Consider the following 22,696-nt stretch of genomic DNA (forward strand, 5'->3'; position numbering starts at 1 on the left):
GCTTCACCTACTTCAAACCAACCAACAGGAGATCTACTTCTACGCCCATATAAAGCCTTATAAGGGGCCATCTGAATACTGGAATGGTAGCTAATGTTATAGGCGAACTCAATAAGAGGAAGGTGATCATCTTAACTACCTTTGAAATCGATCACACAAGCTCTCAACATATCTTCTAAGGTCTTAATGCCACGCTCTTCCTGCCCATCCATCTCTGGATGAAATGTTATACTAAGGTTAACTTGAGTACCAAGACCCTTCTGATATGACTTCCAGAAATGAGAGGTAAACTGAGACCTCTATCTGAGATGATAGACAAAGGAACCCTATGCAAACTCACAATCTCATTAATGTAAAGCTTGGTATAGTCCTCTGCCAAATCTGTAGTCTTGCCCGCTAGAAAGGGAGAAGACTTAGTCATCCTATCAACTATCACCCAAATGGAGTCATGTTGTCTGCGAGTACATGTTAACCCTGTGATGAAATCCATAATGATCACTTCCCACTTCCAAGTAGGAATGTCGATCTCTTGAGTCATACCTCCTGGTTTCTGAGGTTCTACCTTGACTTGCTGGCAATTGGGGCACTTACTCACAAAGTCTGCTTTATCACTCTTCATGTCATTCCACAAATAGACTTCCCGCAGATTGCGGTACATCTTAGTGGCATCTGCATAAATAGAATACCTAGATTTATCGGCTTCTGCAAGAATATGTTGTCTCAGCTCGCCCACATAATCAGAAACACACAATCTACCCTGGTAGCGAATTACAACATCTCCCCCTTGGGAGAAAACCTCCACTCTCTGATTATAGACTGCACCCTTAAGTTCAAGTAAGATTGGATCACTGTCTTGGTTTTCCATAACCTCCACTACCAAAGAAGATTCTTCCCCTTTCTGAATTGTTACACCATTGTCTGATATGCTCATGAGGCGAACTCCTAAGCGAGCAAGCGTGTGAACATCCTTCACTAGCTCCTTCCTTTCTTCCTCAACATGGGCTACACTACCCATAGATAATCGTCTAAGGTAATCTTCTACTACATTCACCTTACTGTGATGATAATGCACACTCATATCATAATCCTTAAGGAATTCAAGCCATCTCCTTTGGCGAAGATTCAACTCTTTCTGGCTGAACACATATTGAAGTCTCTTATGGTCAGTGAGCACATCTACGTGAACAACATAAAAATAGTATCTCCAGATCTTGAGTGCAAATACCACTGCTGCAATCTCGAGGTCATGAGTTGGATAGTTCTTCTTATGAACCTTAAGTTGTCTAGAGGCATAAGCTATCACCTTACCTCGCTGCATCAACACACAACCTAGGCCAATTCTGTATGCATCACAATAGATCACATAACCATTTGAACCGTCTGGTAGAGTCAAGACAGAAGATGTAGTCAAATTCAGTTTTCAATTCTGCAAAGCTTTTCTCACAATCATCTGACCATTGGAACTTGACCATCTTCTGAGTCAACCTAGTCAATGGCGAGGCTATGGATGAAAGTCCTTCCACGAACCTTCTGTAATAACCCTCTAGACCGAAGAAAATTTTATTATTTGTAGCATAGGTAGGTCTGGGCCATTGTTTCACTTCTTCAATATTTTGCAAATCCACTCGGATCCCCTCGCTCGATACAATATGACTAAGAAAAGCAATGGATTGAAACCAGAACTCACATTTACTAAACTTAACGAATAATTGGCGATCCTTGAGAGTCTGCAGAACAACTCTCAAATGACTTGCATGTTCTTCCTCACTCCAAGAGTAAATGAGGATATCAATAATAAATACGATAACGAACAAGTACAAGTACTGTTTGAACACTCTATTCATTAAATCCATGAAAGCTGCAGGAGCATTAGTTAGTCCAAACGACATAACTACAAAATTCATAATGACTATACCAAGTTCTAAAGGTTGTTTTCAGAATGTCACTATATCTGACTCTAAGTTGATGATAACCCGATCTGTGGTCTATCTTTAAGAAGTGACTAGCACCCTGAAGTTGGTCAAACAAGTCATTAATCCTTGGGATGGGATACTTATTTTTTATTGTGACCTTGTTCAACTATCTTTAGTCAATGCACATTCTGAGAGAACCATCTTTCTTCTTTACGAACAACACTAGTGCATCCCATGGTGAAATACTAGGTCTGATGAAGCCCTTATCCAAAAGGTCTTTCAACTGCTCTTTCAATTCCTTAAGCTCTGTTGGATCCATTCTATAAGAAGGAATAGAAATTGGTTGGTTATTTGGAAAGAGATCAATTCCAAAGTCGATTCCCCTATCGGGAGGGACTCTGGGAAGATCTTCTGGAAATACTTCTTGAAATTCACAGACTACTGGAACTGACTCAAGAGTTGGGGTTTCAAGGGTAGAATCCTTAACCCAAACTAGATGATAGAGATAACCCTTAGATATCATCTTTCTGGCCTTAAGGTAAGAAATAAATCGACCCATAGGGGATAAGCTACTATCCTTCGATTCTAAGATTGGTTCTTCTGGAAACTGAAAACGAACAATCTTAGTTTTACAATCAACTAAGACATAAAATGAATGTAACCAATCCATGCCTAGAATGACATCAAAGTCTACCATTTCTAACTCTACAAGATCTTCTGAGGTGACTTTCTGAGATACTGTGACAGGGAAATTTATTATACCCGTCTAGTTATAACTGGGTCACCGACTAGAGTAGAGACTGACACAGGTTCTGAGAGAGTTTCTGGACTGACACTAAATAGGACTACTATATTGAGTTATAAAGTCTTTCCACTTACTGAATTCAACCATATGTGAGTCACATCCCTAAGCTTGTAGGATGCCAATTTCACCTATCACTACCAGTTACTTGTATCACACCAAATATTTTATTGACCTTAGCAATGAACTTCATGGGTCCTTACACACTTGTGACCCTAAAAACTTAGGCGGATTCATACTAACAAAATCACAAACTCTGGCTGCCACTAATCGATCATTTCTATTAATAGGAACTCAAACCTGCTGATTGTTCTGGTTGGTCATACTCTGAGCCAAAGACTAAATTGGCGTTCTGAAACTCTACATTAGAGCTTCCTTATCTGGTACTAGAGGAACTGCATTAACAATGCGTGCCTAAGCTCTACGAGAAGGAATGATCACAAGCACACAACGTCGAGTTAGAATGGAATCAGATCATACCTTACGCATGATAAGAGTAACAAGAAAGTGAAGTTTTCCTGAAAACACTTTGTAGAATCCCTCTCATTATATGTGGTGCACTTCACACCCATGAAAAGGACTCTACTAAGTGTGACTTTTCAGACATCCTAGGACTCTTGAACCTAGTGCTCTGATAACAACTTTTGTCAAGCCCCGAGCTACCCCCGAGACACAGACGCGGAACCTAAGACCACAAGTGATCCCAAGCTAACCCTGCTGGCATGACCATGAGCATACTAAAGATAAATAAGCTAATGTGGAAGCTAAATCATAATTTATAATGAAAATATGGGGAATACCCATAGGCTAAAACTGATATAATATGAAGACTATGAGTTTAATACAATGAAGTTACTAAATCAACACTAAGATAAAAGTAAGTATGTTAGAAATAATCCTCTAAACTGGACTAGAAATACTAGGACAAGCCCCAGCTAAATCTAGCAAAAACTGAAACTAAATGACTAAAGACTGAAATAAAACTCATAACTGTTGTCCTTGGAGAATGAGGACTCACCACTGAATCTACTGAACTGAAGATCAAAAATCGATCTACGCGTGATCTGGATGCTGAGAACCTGAACCTACATCACGAGAAGATGTATCGCACGTATGCGCCAGTACTTGAAAGGTACTGAGCATGTAGGATAGAATAAAGCTTAAATAAAATAATTGAACAAGCACAAAAGCAAGTATAATAATCTAAACAGGATATACTGAATTTCTGAGCTAGCTGAATACAATGACCAATTTATAACATGCTGAAACTGGATACTGAGTATACTGATAAATGGCCAATGCAAGAGAGTTTGACTAATGTCACGACCCAAAAATGGATGTGATGGAACTCGTCTTATCCCACCAAGACAAGTCAGCCTATAACTCAACCATTACAATAAAGTGCGGAAATAAAATATAAGTAACTTAATAAAAAACCCAAAACCTGGTAGTCACGTGTACAAGCCCCTAAAGTATTATAATTGATTCAAAAGAAAAACTCAAGTCTCAAATGAACTTGTTTCTAGTATAGAACAAGATCATAATTAAGGAGAAGAAAGTCTGGTGAGATGGAAACAGCTACCTCACAAATATCCAAGAAGCCTCGGAAAAGAAGAGAATGACAAGTACAACAAAAACCCAGGATCATAACCTACAAAAATTTATAGAAGCAAGGGGTGAGTACAAAACCACACGGTACTCAGCAAGTAAACCTCTAAACACAAGCTAAGGGGATGAAAATACGGGTACTCCTACCACCCCCAACCGAACCTCCACAACTACAACCTGCATTAACATCAACTCAACCTAACAGCTTACAATTTACATAGCACGTAGCTCAACAACAACACTTAGACAAGTAACATATCCTCAACAACAACAATTTAACAAATTACATATCCTCAACAACAATACTTCAAGAAATTACATATCCTCAATAACAAGCTCAATATTGATCAATCACAAGTTTCACAGAAAGGCAATCAGAAGATCAGCAAAACACGATATCAAGTTCACTAATGATAAGTATGTGAAATGCAATGGAATGCAATGTCAAGTACAATGATGCATGTCTCACCTAGTGATACACACCCGCTGTCTCTCAGTCCGGGACCCATGAAGGACATATTTGTCCATGCATCTGTCGCGGTGCACGACACGACCCTCGATAATAGTAACCATTGCGGCGTGCGATACGTCCCTCGAAATATAATATCTATCGCGGCGCGCGATACGTCCCTCGAAATATAGTATCCATCACGGCGCGCGATACGTCCCTCGAAATATAGTATCCATCACGGCGCGCGATACGTCCCTCGAAATGGTACATCATCTTAAGTACTCATTCTTTCTCAATGCACATTACACTTGTCACAACCAATGCCTCATAATAATGCAGATGAAAAGTTCACACAAATAAGGAGGAGATGACGATTTACATAACATTGCAGAGTTCACAACCACACAAACATGAAATCACATCAACAATGATTCAACAAGCCTTCAACCCTTTCTCAACACATCAGACATAAACAATTAATCACATTGCCTTTTGTTATCCCTTTTTTTTCTTCATTAGAATTAATCAATGTGGACAAGTCAACCCATCACCAATCCCGTTACTCCCAAACATATACTACAAGGAAATACATGCATTTCATACACTTCACAAGAGTTTAGAAAACACTTGCCTCAAATAGCCGAACAATCACCTCAGAATTTGCGTTTTCCTCTTTCGTTAGGTTTCCATATCAATGCAATCTATTCACATAATCATCATACTAAGATTTTAAGACTAACAACACCCACATTACTATGTGTCTAGTCTAGACTCAGAAACTCAGTCAAATATATACTCAAGTTGCTAATTTTGATGCCACTAATATTTTCACTCTAAAATTTCTCAAATTCAACTCTAAGATTAAGTCTTAATTTCTCAAAATTACATAAATCTAATAATATTCATATAATATAGTATACTTAACCTTTCAAGTACATCACTATATATATACCAATACGTTTGAACATGGGACATAATATTATGACTATGAAGAAATTTGCAACTCCTACTTTAATTGAAAATTTATAACCTTTTATAACGTAACAATAATTTAACTCATAATAACTTTTATTTCACTATCACTGCCAATGTTGATGAAACTCATTCCATAATCACTTCAAATCATTTTCTAATGATTAGGAATAATTTTATTTTCCACTATTTATTTTAGTCATCCTAAGCCTCAAAAGCACGGGAAAATTCATTCAATTTCTAGCAATTGATCACTTCTTTATTTTAACCCAACAATATTATAATACTATTATTCATGTATGCAACCAACACAAACAATGAAACTCACCTGAAACTTTGTCGAAATTTGATGTCGTCGCTGCCACCTGTTCCTCCTTTCTCTTTCTATTTCTTTTCCAGATTTCTTGTTTATTAAAACGAACAAAATTCACTAACTTATTTCTAATACATGGGCCTCATGGCATATGTTTAAATAAATGATCACTTTATCCCATTAACTATTAATCGAGTCAATTATCTACAATGATTTATCAATTAATTAACTCAAGTTAAACGAATAATTCAAATTTCCAAAATGACATTTTGTGTCTTTACAACTGAACTGTGGGAGCTACTAATAACCGATAATAAAACCACATGAGCTAAATGTGGAGTCCGATGTGTACGCCCCATCTAGAGGACCCAATATACCCTGCCAAAGGTATAAAGGCATGTTGGTGTGATCACTAAACTGATTACCCACAGAAGGGTCTTACAACCGCCTTGGCTAGTAGTTCAGGGACTGATTGGGTATGTTGAACCCTAGTCCAACTCGATATTATGCTACTCCCATGGATTATATAGTTAACTCGGTATTAGCTTCCGCAACAGTCTATTATCTTTATTATGCTCATGATCATGCCAGCAGGGTTAGCTTGGGATCACTTGTGGTCCTAGGTTCCGTGTACGCGTCTCGGGGGTAGCTCGAGGCGTGACAGATGTCTATGAAAACGAAATCAACGCATACAAATTTTTATTTACGAATGACATACTTCGGTGAATACTTACAAAAATACATTTATAAATCAAACACTTTGGTAAATTCTTACAAAAATGCATACTAGTCAACGTAAGATTTAGCGAAAAATATTGATCATGCCACCATTCATCCCACAAAAAACAAGCTAGTTTAAATGACTTGATTTTTTATTTTTACGAATATTTATTGATAAAAACTTTACAAATAAAACAGAACTAAAATACATATACAGTAACACCTCTATAAATTAATACAGTTGGGCCCATGACATTTTATTATTTTATGGAGATATTATTTAATCGATAAATTAATATTTATTAATTTAAAGAATGATTTTTGAGATTTAACAAAGGTTAATTTTGAATATATCAAATTCATTGTATCTTACTAATTTATGTATCATATTTATTGATTTCACATAAAAATTATTATATAAAGTACAATAAATACATCAAAAACATTGTATCTTACTACTTCCAACCTTGTGATATTGGAATAATAAGAGTTTTCAAGATATATTATCGAACAGATTTTATTATAGGATATAGAAAATTATAAAGTGGGACAAACTGATCCATTAAAGATTAATGTTTTGGATGCTATCAATTTTGCAATAAATGTTTGGACAAAAAGGTTCGGCAAGAGATAATAGCAATTGTATTCGACACTGTAAAATTCGTTCGGAGGATGCAATCTAAGAGAACTTGAATAAACCTACTTGTGAAACGTCATTAATGAACTTGAGGTCATTGATATTATCTCGGTTACCACAATAAAATGGATGTCAATAACCTGTTGGATTATATGGGTGAAAGTGAAACATGTTAAGAGGTCCAAAACATAGAAGAAATTGTGGATACCACCGAAAAAATAAAATTGATGATGAAGTTTAAGAAGGTACTATACGTTTGAACCAGTTATGCGTAAGGAAACACTTATCACATTTAAAACTCTTCACAATTTATGGCACGGTTTGAAATGACAACATCGAAGCTCTTAGATGCAATAAGAAAAGTTAGAGATGAGCTTCAAGTAGATTTAAATTTAAAGAAAAACAGAACACAATATAATCACATTTTACTAAATTTTCTTAGAAATATTTGTACTTTTAAAGAATTATTAGTGTATGATATTAATGGGACCATATATCTATATAGGGGTCTTCTAGAGATATATTATCTTATTATCTTATCGAAATTGATGATTTTTTCCATTGGCCCAAATTGGGACTAGAGAAAAATATTATTTTAGAGAGATTATTAATTTACCGAGTATTAATTTATAGAGGTTTTACTGTATGTATACAGTATTTTAAAATTATTCATAACTCACGGGCTGACATCTAAGACTTGCGGGTTGGGTCTATGAGGCTCGTGGGCCAAATGAGACTGAGCTGAAAAACCTTATTCTTAAATGAGCCAACAAAATTGGCCCAACCCCACTTAATTTAAGGGTTAGGATGGGCCGGTATATATAGTGGACCAGACCCATTTTGACAGTTGTATTTATATACATTCGGAATGAGTTTTGAGAAATTTGACAATGTTGAAACCGAGTAGTTAGCGAAATATTGAAGAAAAAAATTATGATTTTCTATTGTGGATTAAGCAATTTTCGTCTGGAATTGATAGGAATTGGAATAATTGGAGGGCTGTTGAGTCAAGAGGTGGTGAAGGTAGGAAAATTGCTGCCGGAGCTATGGATTAAGGTGATTGGCAGACTCAACTTTTGCCTAATTTGCATCAAAGGATTGGCAACATGATGCAAATTTTTTTATTTTTGTTTTTGTGACTTGTTCTTTACTTTGTTAAAGGATTTTGGAATTTTGAATTTTAGGTTTCCTTTTTGTGTGTGTGGGTGTGTTTCTTCGTTTTCTCAAGTTTTGATTAATCAATCTGATACGTGTTTTTTCATACTCTTTCTATTTTATAGGAACTCAGTTTATCAGGTGAATTTTGGGGGTTTTTTTGTTACTGGTACCGAGTGAGTTAAATGGAAGTTTATGCCCTGGATATTTCCAATTTTTGTAATCAATCGAGGGGTAACATATCTGTACACTCAGGCTCCACTCGTGGAATTATACTTTTGGGATTATACTAGGTATGTTGTTGTTGTTGGGAGTGGGGCTAAGGGTGTTGTGGTGGTATCAGTCAACGGACTAGTTTAAGTGGGAAAACCTAGTTTTACTCACAGTGCTATATGTTTTGCTTTAGATATGTCGAAATAGTAGGTTCGTGTTCAATATAATTGGATTATAACTACTGATATTTGTTAAGAGGAAATAAGTTTGCCTTTAGGAGCAGTGTAACTGTTATGTCGAATTATTTTAATATATTTGAGAAGCATTTATCTAGATTGTGATCTTATCAATACTTTGTTCTTGATATGTGGAAATGACAGGTTGTTGCTAGAGCTAATTGTATTATAACTACTAATATTTGTTTAGAGGAAACAACTTTTAGTCTTTTATAGCAGAGGTGTATCGAGTTATTTTTATTATATTTGAGATGTATTTATCGAGATTGTGCTCCTATCAAGAGTTTATGGTGACCTTTTTTTGATATGGTTGTATAGAATGGAGACCTTAAAGAGGCATGTTCTGTCTCTGGGCTAGAAAGAGTACAGGAGCTTAAGAAAATTGTCATAACTTTTGAAGAAAAGATATATTCTGCTGCTAAAAGTCAGGCATGTACTCTAAACTTGTTTCTATTTGTTCGAATTTTAAAGCTAGCTCATGAAGGCGGGGATAATTTCCAATACCTTATGAGGAAACCACCTATCCCTTTTTCATCTGATGTGGGACTCTTGATGCATTTGTTCTCCTTGAAACCACCCATCCCTTTTTTATCCGATGTGGGATTCTTCAAGATGAATGATGCAATTTGTTCTCCACTTTATTGATGTTATTTCAGCTTTTATAACTTGCATTGGTCTTTCCCGTCATCTAGACGCATTGTATAACGGATGGCGAGTGGAGAAATACAATGTGTTTGCGAGGCAAACCTGCAAAGATTTCAATCTCCCTCCTGTAACATTATGTTTATGTTAAATTTAACACTTTTAAACAAAACATATTAATCACTATTTTAGCACTTTTACCAAGACATTGTTGTCATTTTAAAAAATGAAAAAAAAATGGATGTGCTTATATTTGCTCTCATGATTGTTCTTATTGCACGAATATGGAAGAATGTGATACTATATATCAGACATCTTAAGGATGAGATCAATAAATTTTATCAATTCATAATTTATTTATGTAAAATACCTATTACGTTATGATAAGACCAAAAAAACAGGGTTAATTTTGCATATTGTCATATTTTTCTCACACGTAAATATTATAGCATATTAATTATAATTCCCCAATATCACTCATTATATATTTGTCAACACAAAATGGAAATAGTCAAGCTATATGGAATTAAATTAAATAATGTCATATTTGAGTAACCAACATAGATTCACAGTCTTTTAACACTAATTTTTGAAACTGACCACTACACAAAAGTAATCATATTTAATTTTAATGTCTTTCCACACCCAAGGAACCGCCACACGGTAGGTTTAAGGTCTGCGTATACTCTATCCTCCCCAGATTCAGTATGTTGTTGTTTGCACTTTGCATGCCTAAGGAAGTTTAGTATTAAGAACTTAATTTATTTATTTTATTGTTTAAATTGTTGTCGTGAGATGTTTTATTTCATGTGATGGTCACCGACTCTGCGTACACTCGACCCTCCCATGACCCACTTGTGGGGTTAAATTTGCTACGTTGTTGTTTAACCTGTTGCATCGGTTTTGTAAAAAAAAAATTTGAACCCACCCTGCAGAGGCTAACCCTGTTTGCCAACACTATACGCAAACTCATTTTGGTATGTGCTTCCCCTGAATCATTGCTAATACGCAAACTCATTTTAGCACTACTAAGGCCTTCCTTTCGGTGGGAATTCCATCATTTAAAGCTGAAGAAGATTGCCCGTGAGTTCTAACCCCATCAAATTTCTGCACAAATTCACAACATACACAGGCATTCAGCCTTTCGCGCTTCCTCATGACAGTCTTGGTGGCCTTCCACGAGTTTCAGACCATTTTTCCTTCAATACACAATTAACTACCACGTTTTGGTCCTTCACCCGCTCCAAGTATCTCATACTTACAATATGACTTGGAGAGCCCTCCAAGCACGATTCTTACAACATCTTGATCGAATCAGAACATTCAGTAGAAGAAAAGGGAAATGAGAATAATGCTAAAGTAAACATAACTTAGTCAAATGTTTTTCTGTCTCCAGGATTATGATCCTAGCAATGTATATACATCAGAGATCGCAAGGCAATCCAGGCATAAGGAGAATGTTTAAACATGCACGACACTGTTTTACATTCCACATATCTAAAGGCTATACAGATTACCTTACAAAAAATTTGGCTTTGCTTGTAGCTAATTTAGCTAGATGATCGGCCACTGTTTTGGTTTCTGTAGCAGGAGCGAAGCAAAAATCAACATTTCTTATCAAATCATCAGTCTCGTCTACGATACTATTCAGGTCGAGGTTTTGAGAGGTTCTATTCTTTATCATCAACACTAGAAAGTTGATTTTTTGCGTTTGCTACCCTCATTAAACAACTACTTGCAGGATTTGGCTGAAAAAGATTTCGAGATCTTGTCTCCAAGGTGAACATCTTTAAAGATTATTGTTGAAGATAATCTTGTTGCAATATTTGATAACTGTAAGTTAAAATACATACAAAATAGTGTTGGCAAACAGGGTTAGCCTATGCAGGGTGGGTTCAAATTTTTCTTACAAAAACTGACGCAACAGGCTTTAAAAACAACATAGCAAATCTCATGTGTTGTATTTATAATAGGGAAATCTTTTCTGACAGGATGTTTTGTATAATCCTAATTACTTCATTCTGTTGTTGAAAAGTTTGCTTTCTGTAGCCACTAAGTGTACATGAAATTTTAGATGCTTGAACCATTGTGCAGATCTTAGGTGACTAACCCTAATAAGTATTGTTTGTGCTCTAGGTCAGAGTCCTAGCCTTTCTCTTTCTCTACATTCTGACTATTGTTTTCTTATTAGCTATCCAAAATAAAGGACAGAAGAAAAGCTTGTGATCATAGTTCTTCATACTGTTGTTTATTTGTGTAATAAGTAAATAATCAGTCAAAGTTATCTTTTGTATGAGATAATATATTTCTTCTTTTGAGATAATAGTCAAAGTTATCTTTTGTTGAGGATGAAGTCTCAAAATAATGTGTTATCTTTGGACTAGGCTCAAATGATCCTATTTCTTTTAAATGGAGTACTAGTAGTTCCTTTTCTTTAATAAAGGGGTGAACTTTTAATCCTAACTTTAAAACCGTTTTATCTTTTAATAGAGACAAAACCTACCTGTTATGGATGAAAACAAGAATTTTGCAAATGTGCCTGAAATTTCAATGAAGCTAGTTTCAATAAATGAGGCAAGTGTAGAATTTTAAGTGAAGTAATTTACAGGTAAATTTTAGTTCTTGTTCTTTCTTTATAGATCTGTTCTTTTAAGTGGCTTCAACTGAAAGAGAGAACAGAACTTGGAAACCATGGCAAGCTCTTGTCCATGGACTTTAGATACTGGATTTAGTCCCAAATTTGAGATATGTAAAGGATGCAATAGTGTAAGCTAGGGAATAGGTGTTAAAATAGTTATTTTATATACACCGTCAGTTTCTACTTGCTTGAGTAGCTTATATCAAAAAACCAGAATGTTCAATATTTATGCTAATATTCATGGAAAGACAGTTTTATTAATGATTTGCAGATCTTAGGTTTGATATTCAAACTACTAAATGTTGATTCCAAGAACAACAAGCTTATATACTAAAAATTGTAATGATGTCCATTTTATTGGGCATGTAAACAGATCAAGAGGCATGCATTCTGCAACTAATTCATGCATTGATTTACAGTGACATGTATAATATTAATGATATGGGAGATTTTATCGCAACCAGCTCAATTTACAACTTTTTACTTGTACTAGCTATCACATGGACTAGAGAATCTGTTAGGAACACAGACTCTCCTAACAAACAGATCTGTAAACTTTCAAATGCAATATAGAAGTAAATATAACACTTAAAATGGAATTTACTAACATCAACAAACAGAATAAGTCTTACAAATAGATAATAGAGAATAGTTTTAACAACCAAGGTATTTCGAGGAACCTAAACCTCCAAATCTGCCAGAGAAAAAATCCTACCCAAAAGACTGACTGCTATAGACCATACTAATACATACACATAATAATTACTAAATAAAAAGATACGTTTAGGCCTAATTTATACTCTTCTTCTTGCAGTTATAGACCATACTAATAGAAGGTCTAAGAATACCCGCCCCTTCAAGTTTCACATTTTCCTCAAAGGTGAAATTGAGGAAATTCTGCATTAATGACTGCATAGGATTCTCAAGTGTTCTCAAAGTCTTCTGAATGTCTGGTAAGTCCTTCCACTAAATTCAACCCAAGGAATCCATCTTGGCCATTTTTTTGCATGTGCCCCTACAAAACAACGTAAATAAGTCTCCAAGGAGCGATTGACAACCTCAGTTTGACCATCTATTGAGGGTGATAAGTTGAGCTCAATTTGAGGCTAGTACTAGACAACTTGAACAATTCTTGCAAAAATTGTCTGACAAAAACCCGGTCTCGTTCAGACACAATTGATTTCGGAAAACCATGATGAAAATGTATAATCTCACGAACAGATAGTGCAGCAACACTCTTTGTTGTATATGGATGAGAGATAAGAGGAGGAAATGACTATATTTAGTAAAACGGTCTACCGCAACAAGTATAGTGTCATGTCCCATTGCCTTTGGTAACCCACTGATGAAATACATAGAAATATCGTTCCAAACTTAAATAGGAATAGGTAACCCGCTGATGAGATCCATAGAAATATCGTTCCAAACTTGAGTAGGAATAGGTAATGGCTGCAGCAAGCTAGTGAGACTAAAGGCTTCATACTTGTTCTGCATGCAAACTCCACAACTAGCCACAAAGTCTGTACATCCTTTTGATTCCAGTCTAATATAAAACTTGAGAAATTTCCTTCTGTGTCTAGAAAAATCCCGAGTTTCCACCAGTAGGTGAGGAGTGGAATTCCCTTAGGAGCATGGAAATGTGTAATGACGAACCGGAAATCACCTCATGAAAATTAGGAAGCCATTTTTTAGAACATAATTCCGCCGTGAAGCTGTATCTTGAAGCAAATCTAGTGTCAATTGACGAAGTTGATCATCCTGTTGGATTTCTATGGAAAGATCATTTAACTGTAGTGCTGCGTAAAACATAAAAAGCCATGAAATGAAAAATGTGGGATAAGGCATCAGCGACTTTATTTTCACAACCTAGGCTATATTGAATATCAAAATCAAATCCCATCAACTTGGTGATCAATTTTGTTGCTGCTCTGCCATAGCATGCTGGCCCATGAGGAATTGGAGACTTCGTGATCTGTTCATATAAAGAAATGCTGAACCCATAAACTAATAACTCCACTTTTGTACAGCAAAAACAATGGCCATTAACTGCCTCTGATATATTGATTTAGATAGAAAGTCCTCTCAATACGATGACTTTGGTCCATAATTTGGGTAAATTTTCCAATCTTCTAAGATACATGTCTTCATTGATCTCCCCTTTCAGTCCATTGATGAAAATCCCCATCAAAACTGCATCATCGACATCTTTCAAAGGTGCTGAAAGCAATTCAAAATTTTCTCTACATTGGGCTACGCTTCCAATTTGTTGCTATCCTATCAAAACCTCATACAAGTTCCCTAACTTGGATGGAGTGAATCGTTGGAGTATGGCTACTCGAAACACATCCCATGAGGCAATCGTCGTTCTATTCTCCCACCATTGAAAACAATTTAGGGCTCAACCTTCAAGGCAAACAACAAAAGCCTCCAATTTATCATTGTCATCAATTCCATTGAAATAAAATTAGTGATCAACTCTGTTAAACCATCCGTATGGATTATCACCGGAAAATAAGGGCTGTTTCAATCTTCTAGGACGTGTTTCATCACAATATTATGGATGAAATTCACAGAATTCATCACCTCTGTGATCGTTTCTGTTCTCGGCCATTACATCTCTTTCTTTAATTGGACCTGTCTGAACCATTGAGTTTTCTTTCATAAGTTGAAAAATTTCAGCATCATGTGACCTTTGTTTGCATTCAACTCGTCACTGCCCGAGAAAATCAAGTGCTTTACCAATCTCTTCTTTTACTTCGTCCATTGTATTCTCTAATCCTTCAATCCTCCCCTCCATTTCGGTTGAAACCATAAAAGGCTATGATACCAAAATTGTTAGGAACCCAGACTCTCTTAACAACAAATCTGTTAACTTTCAAATGCAATACAGAAATAAGAATAACACTTACATTGCAATTTACTAACACCAACAAACATAATAAGTCATACAAATAGCAAATAGAGAATAATCCTAACAACCTAGGTATTTCGAGGAACCTTAACTTCTAAATCTGCGAGAGAAAATCCTACCCAAAAGAATGATTGTCTTTTATTCTTCCTAGTACTAATTATTATTACAAAATAACTACCTAACTTGCTCGGTAACTACTATAAATACATACACAAACTAATTAATAAATAAAACAGTTACATTTAGGCCTTATTTTCACTCTTTTTCCTGCGACTATAGACCCTATCAATGGCAGGTCAAACAGAATCATTTTTATAAAAAGATAACAAAGTAGTCAATAGAATATCTACCCATCTAACAACAAGACTTGCGGGTATAGTGAACTTCGAAACATTTAGATAGAATATATTTACATACTAAGTAATTGTAGTTGAGAAACCAATAGTCCTCAACTTATTATGGAAGACTAGGAAGACCATGTTTATAAACATATAAAGTCCAAAGACTAAAGAAACTTAATACTATAAAAAGTTCTCTAGGCAATATAAAGAAAATGTATATATCTTTCTTCATTACACAAAAAAACTTGTTGGTATAATGAACTTCGAAACATTCAGCTAGAAATATATTTGCATACTAAATAAGTGCAGTTGAGAAACCAATAGTCCTCAACTTGTTATGGAAGACTAGGAAGACCATTTTTATAAACATCTGAAGTCCAAAGATTGAAAAAGTCTAATACAATAAAAAGTTCTCTAAGCAATTTAACCAGAACGTTTCTATCTCCCTTCATTACTTAACTCTCGGAGAAGTTAACTAAGATTTATTTGATTGAAAATCCATGAGCAGATCATGTGGAAGAAAACAATTTAAGGGAATATCAAGAACAACAAAAGATACAAACAAAATTACCGTGTATCTTTAGTTCTACATGCATATGTTTTGCTACATGTGGTCTAAATTGAGAGTTACGAGAAGAGTGAAGGTTAAAGATAAGGAGAAACATGTGAGATGGTTATGACTATTAAAAAGTTTCATGATTGTTAGGATTATCACTGAAGGTCCACCACTTTAACAAAGAATAAGAATTATTAGTGCTCCTGGAAGACAAATAGGGTCATTTTAAGCCTAATTCTAAAGATAGTTGACTATTTTGAGCCTTTTCTTGCATGTTGACGAATAGTTGAGGAGAGATTAGAGAAAATTGAGGTGCGTATATAAAAAAAGGTGGAGACATTTTTGGCTATTAACAAAAAATGACTTATTCGGTGAAGATACAAAATGTTAAAGTTTCTAGGAACATTAGACGTTCAGCAAAGTACGTGAATTCCCACATGGATAGGTTATGGTCAACAAAAGAGGAATCAAATATTTTGGTACTTATCCTTATTTCCTACGACAGTGGTTCATATCATTCAAATATATTGACCAAGGACTAGTTTTAGATTAAATTGGAAACCCCTAAATTCAATAATAAAACTTCAAAATTAATATGATTGTGCTTCAATGAATAATGCTTCATGGATTTGTTATACTTAAAAAATAAACTCTTCATTGAACAAACAAGAGAATCAAAAATATAATTCATCTTTTGACGGATAAAAACTGTTTGTTAAATCTATTAATTTTCCTTCATTTTCAACACTAAATGAACATCACAATGTATTATTTTCATGCATCATAACAAAACTTCAATAGTGATCGATGAAGTGTTTAGGAAAGCAACTAGGTAATTTAAATTGGTGTCACTACTCATTATTAGGGCAGTACATCCAGCCTAGTAATTACATAACCTAGTAATTATATTGATGTATTTGTCAATATTCCACTGATTAGCTTAGAAATGATCTTGTACACCACTCCAATTTCGTTGATTGGTTTAAAATCTTTTAATTCCATTGTTTCAGGTCTTGTTGATCAATATCAATTTGAAAGGCGTACAATTAAGATTGGTAGTATCTGAAGCTTTTCTTTTGAATTTGTTAAGGACAATGATGCTACTTGCTTGTACTATCCTATTTCTAATTCCTTTAACAAAATTATAATTATTAAGGTTTTGGCCAATAATGAAAATTAAAGTATTTGTCCAATCTTGCAATAGTATTAGTTTACTATTTTGGGAGGAAAATTGAGATTTACTACTTTGAAAGTGAATTTCAAATATTCCTTTGTAATTCTTTTACCCCGTCTGGAACTCTGTGGCGACAACTTCACAACCAACATTCTTTTATTAGTGTGGCAATTATCATCATCATCGTGTAAACATCAATGTGCGTAAAAGATAATCAAGTTAATGCATGAACCATTATATTCATATTTTAATTAATTCATCACACTCATCAATAGATTTAATATAATGAGATCAAGTTCTTCAATTTATAATATCTATCAATGATGACAAAGTATCGTATTTATATTAAAGAGGCTTAGGTTTGAAATCTCGCTACATGTTTTCTCATCGAGGATTGTCTAGTGCAATATCTCTCCTATGTGGTTTGTGGGAAAGTTTCACTCCGTAAACCCTAAAAGGGTAGTTCTTGTGGGTTCCCTTGTCATAAATAAAAAAGAAAAGGAAATGATGAAGGGTAGCTCTACACCATTGACCAGGATTCTTGCCTATAAAAAAGGGTAAAAATAGTGAACAACAACAGTGACATAGATGCTTATATTTGATTGGACCACTATCAATTCTTTATTCATAGAAAGAGTACATCATACTTAGTGTAATTCTACTAGTGGTGCTTGTGGTGTCGGCTCAAAGAAGTGGTATAGATTTGTAAAATTAATTGTAATTACAATATTATCCAAGACAGATTTATACTTTTATTATAGTATGAAATAAAAAGATGGAAGTCATATCATATATTTATATAAAAGAGAACCTTAGGCCCGTCTATGTGGCGCCACTACAAACCAGAACTACCCTTTAACTTATTTATTCACAAAATTAGTCTTCCCTTTCATGAAAAGTTGTGACTTTTATAAAAAGTTGTGACTTGTAAAAAAAGTTGTGACTTTTACGAAGAGTTGCGACTTTTATAAAGAGATACAACTTTAATGAAGAGTCGCGACTTTTATGAAGAGTTGCAACTTTAATGAAGAGTTGCGACTTTTCTGAAGGGTTGCAACTTTAATGAAAAATTATGACTTTTACGAAAGATTTTGACTTGTCCAAAGAGTTGTGTTCTTTCCGATAAGACACAATAAATATTTATTCAAGCTACCCTTTGTAGTCTATAAATAGAGGGACTTCCTCTAATTTTAAAACAACGAAAATTCATGTATTTTGCTCCTGCTGAGTGGCTCACTGACATCATTATTTTTGTACTAACAGACAAGAGAATAGAATCGTTTTGTCCAGAGAAGATCTATTCCTTTAAACCTCGGGTACTAGAATGGAAAATTTTCCTTAAAGGGACAATGTCAAATCAATGGGATCGATTTTTTTGTTCATGTTTCATTTTATTATTACAGGTCCTGGTATGTTTTATAAAATCATTAATTTATTCTTATGCTATTACTTTTGTTTTTGAGTACATGTACTAAACTTTGTTGTTTATGTTTATGATTTTGATCATTGTGTTGAAGTAAAAATATGTTAATCAAGAGTTTGATGTAGTCATTAGACTATTGGTGCCATGTAGATTATAATTCTTAAAGTTGTAAAATAAATGAGTTTGATTTTAATTGAGTTTTTAGTGGCTAAAAGTTCCATGGGATGTCTACGAAGGGACTTTATCAAAAGATATGTCGGTTCCATACTACCTTGGTGTTTTATTTATTGAACTTCCTATCTTATCGACACATTTAATCGATTAGTTACATCCAAAAAATAAGTGAATGTACTGGGATGGTAAGTATTGTACTCAACTTTAATCAAACGTTTGGGCTTCAAATGTTGGGTTGGAGTCAATAAATTACCCCTCAAAGTACGATGAATCTATATTAATCAAAAATTAAAGAAATAATTATCTTCTTAAAATTTGTAGATTTAAAGTCCCCAAAAAAATAAAGTTTTAACTATATTGATTGAAACATAAACAACAAAATATGTCATTTGGCTATCAAAGTAGTGTCAATGATTGCATATGATTTTGAATAAGGGACATGACAAGACATCATTTAATCTGAATTATTTGAGCGACATACTTATTTCGTTGAACTTCAAGGGATCCATTTTTATATTTTAATTAACTTATCAAATACACAACTAATTATATAAGATGTATAATATTTAGATTTTATATATAGAAGCCTTGAATAGCATAAAAACTCTCTCAATTAATGAATTAAATATTTGTACGGATTTTTAAAAAAATACAAATATAGACAATGAAACAATTACGTATCTTTCTTAAGACTTTGTTGATGAACAAATAGAGTAAAATGAAGAATTAATAACAAAATTCATAAACACTTAGAATCAAGTCTTATTCGTTTTAAGATTAAAAAAATCATTTCTTTTTAGGATAAAGTATTCTTAACAATTTATCATAGGGTTGTACCGTCTTGAAAACATTTATATTACTACATGTTCAAAAGTAGATTATTGACGTAGTAACCACTGCGTGAAACGCGGTAATTTACCTAGTAATTATATAAAAGAGAACCTTAGGCACGCCTACGTGGCGCCACCACAAACCAGAATTCTCTGTAAATTTATTTATTTCCAAAGCCAACCTTAGCCTTTCATGCAAAGTTGTGATATTTATGAAATGTTATGACTTTTATTAAAAGTTGTGACATCAATGAAGCGTTGCGACTTTTATGAAAAGTTGCGACTTTTATGAAAAGTTGTGACTTTAATTAAAAGTTTGACTTTTATGAAAAGTTGCAATTTTAATGAAGAGTTGCGGCTTTTATGAGAAGTTGTGACTTTTATGAAAGGTTGTGACATTACCGAAGGGTTGAAATTTTTCCAATTAGTTGTAACATTTCCCATAAGGCATAATAAATATTCCTTCACACTATCTTTTGTTGTCTGCAAATAGAGAGTTTTCCTCTCATTTTAGAAAAATAAAAAACCTGAACTTCTTCTTCTTCTTCAGAATTAAATATTACTGTACTTTTCTCCTAGTGAGTGGCTAACAAGCATAATTGCTTCTGTTACAGCTCCTGGTATGTATTTTTACAGTCATTAATTTATGCTTCTGTTATTAAGGATAAATAAATGATAATATTTAATAATTTTTTATGTTCATTTACATTGTTAATGGTTCTTACTACATAATCTTGTAGTAAAAGAATATAGAGTTTTTGTTTTAATGACCGATAGATTTAAAGTAATATTTTATAAATTATGTAATATTAAATTCTTGCATGTAGCGCGTTTACTTTTACTATTATTAACATATAACCAAACACCCAATCAATACCCTAATGAAAAGTGGAAACTTATCTTTCTTAGACGAGTACATTTGGAGGGAAGTTAAAGTGTATTGACATACCTAAAATATTTAACACTGTCCCGAATTCGCCTGAAATTTTAAAGATACAAGAAATCAATTTTTTTATTCTTTCTTCAATTTTTGTTTTGTTTGTAGTAACTTTAAATTCTACAGTTCAGACCAGAATTGCAAATGGAGGTGACCGGCAGGAAGAAGTTTACAAAAAGGTAAATTTTGCAATGGTATTTTTTATCTGCACAAGATTTTGATAAACTTTGGATTTTGATAAACTGGCTGGTTATAAAATTAAAGAACGTTTGAATATTTTTTAAATAATGCCTATGATTTTAGAGTAACAGAGAAGATTAATCATACCAAGTGTTTAGTAAAATTCATGGTCGTACTCTTGCCCGCAGGGTGCTTTTTGTATTTCGTTTCTAAAGAGGAAATAAAAAATTGATCATGATAATGGGTGGCTTGTTAGAAACGAGTACATTGTTAATTGAGGAGTATTAATGCAACTACATCTCAATCCCAAGCAAGTGGAGGTTGCCTATATGAATCTCATTGTAGACGACGCTCTATTTAAGCTTGTCTTGGTTCAATATTGTCAACAACAAAAAACTAGTTTCACAAGCACTAGAATAATTGAGAAGTGAATTATTATTTGATAAATTAACTAATTAAAGAAAAATTAGTAGTTGAATGTTGTGATCGTACTAGCAAGTTTGAACTTGTGACACCCCTCTAACCCATACGTCACAAATTCACTCTTACATCATTTTAAAAAATATATTTTTTCTGACTAGAGAGCCTGCACTCACTATCCTTAGGGTTCAAAAAAAATAAAACATCGTCCATATATTACATAGGAGAGATAAACCACACTAAACAACCCTGTGCGACCAGCCCGATTGAGAAAGCATGCAGCGACATTATAAACCTGAGGCTTTTCTACGAATATGAAGTAGAAATAGTAGTGAATTAATCAAACAATTATGTTGGACGTTTGTGATATTTTTGTCACATCACCTTCAATATCCTCATGTACTGGTTGCATCGATAGATTAGTTGACCATCAAGAGATTGTGGTTGTTGAAGTTGCACGGAAGACTGAGGAAGTTGCTCTTGCACTTGAGAAGTAGGCCTTTCCTTCTGATTGGGACTAAGAAAAAAATTTATGTGCTTCTCAACCAAAAGCATTTTCTTCTTGTGAATAAGTTGAATATGATATTTGTTAAGCCCCAAGAAACACAGAATCCGTTCTAATGTCATCTCGGACATCTTGATCTTTACAATTTGCTCATTTGCTTAAACCTAGATTCAGAAATTAGTTATTTCATGCCCTTTGAAAACGTTTGAAATTCATTTTTCCAGTACCTCCCACAACAAAGAAAAGTTTTCAAAGGGCATGAATTAACTGATTTTTGTTTATAATTAAAGCAGGACTCTTTATCAACATCTTACAAATGAGCAATAAAGCTCAACATGTCCAAGATGACATTGGAACACATTCTGTGTTTCATGGGGCTTAATAAAAATCATATCAAATTTACTGACAACGAAAAAATACTTTTTTTTGAGAAACACATAGAGTTTTTTCTTAGTCCCAATCAAACGAAAAAGCCTACTCCTGTGTAGGAGATACTTCCTGTGTGTTTCGTGCAGCTTCAGCAACCACAATCTCTTAATGGTCAAACTAATCCGTTGATGCAACTCGTTTAGGGGCCTTTGGAATGATATGTGACAAAAATCTCACGAACTTCCAATATAATTGTTTGGATAATTCACAACTACTTGTACTTCATATTCGTAGGGAACTCTTAGGTTTAAAATGTTCTTGCATGTTTTCCCAATTAGGCTTGTCGCACATTGTTGTTTAGTGTGGTTTATTTATCTTGTGTGGTAAGTGGACGAGGTTTACTTTGTGCGAATCCTAAGGATAGAGAGTGTAGGTTCCTTAATCATAAAATAAATATTTTTTAAAAATTATGTAAGAGTGAATTTGTGACGTATGGGTAAGGGCGTCACATGTTAAAACTTGATATAGTCTGAAGTCGTTATTTAAGTGAGTGGATAAAGGGTAGCGTGGACCCAT

The 22,696-nt window shown here is 34.1% G+C and overlaps 1 protein-coding gene across 2 annotated transcripts; it reads left to right on the top strand.

The window, feature by feature from the left end:
• The first annotated feature begins 8,294 nt into the window (after nucleotides 1–8,294).
• LOC114076796 lies at nucleotides 8,295–11,696 on the top strand. 2 transcript variants are annotated; one of them, XM_027916307.1, is made up of 3 exons: nucleotides 8,295–8,472; nucleotides 9,339–9,449; nucleotides 11,059–11,696. In XM_027916307.1, exons 1-3 carry the CDS (start codon nucleotides 8,350–8,352, stop codon nucleotides 11,125–11,127), a joined length of 303 nt encoding a protein of 100 aa, XP_027772108.1. In that variant the 5' UTR covers nucleotides 8,295–8,349; the 3' UTR covers nucleotides 11,128–11,696. The 2 variants fall into 2 exon arrangements, with proteins under 2 accessions (XP_027772108.1, XP_027772107.1); XM_027916306.1 differs by lacking the exon at nucleotides 11,059–11,696 and having other exon boundaries at nucleotides 9,339–11,052.
• The last annotated feature ends 11,000 nt before the right edge of the window (nucleotides 11,697–22,696 follow it).

Source organism: Solanum pennellii, chromosome 4, assembly GCF_001406875.1.
Source record: "Solanum pennellii chromosome 4, SPENNV200".
In the NCBI taxonomy this organism is placed as follows: domain Eukaryota; kingdom Viridiplantae; phylum Streptophyta; class Magnoliopsida; order Solanales; family Solanaceae; genus Solanum; species Solanum pennellii.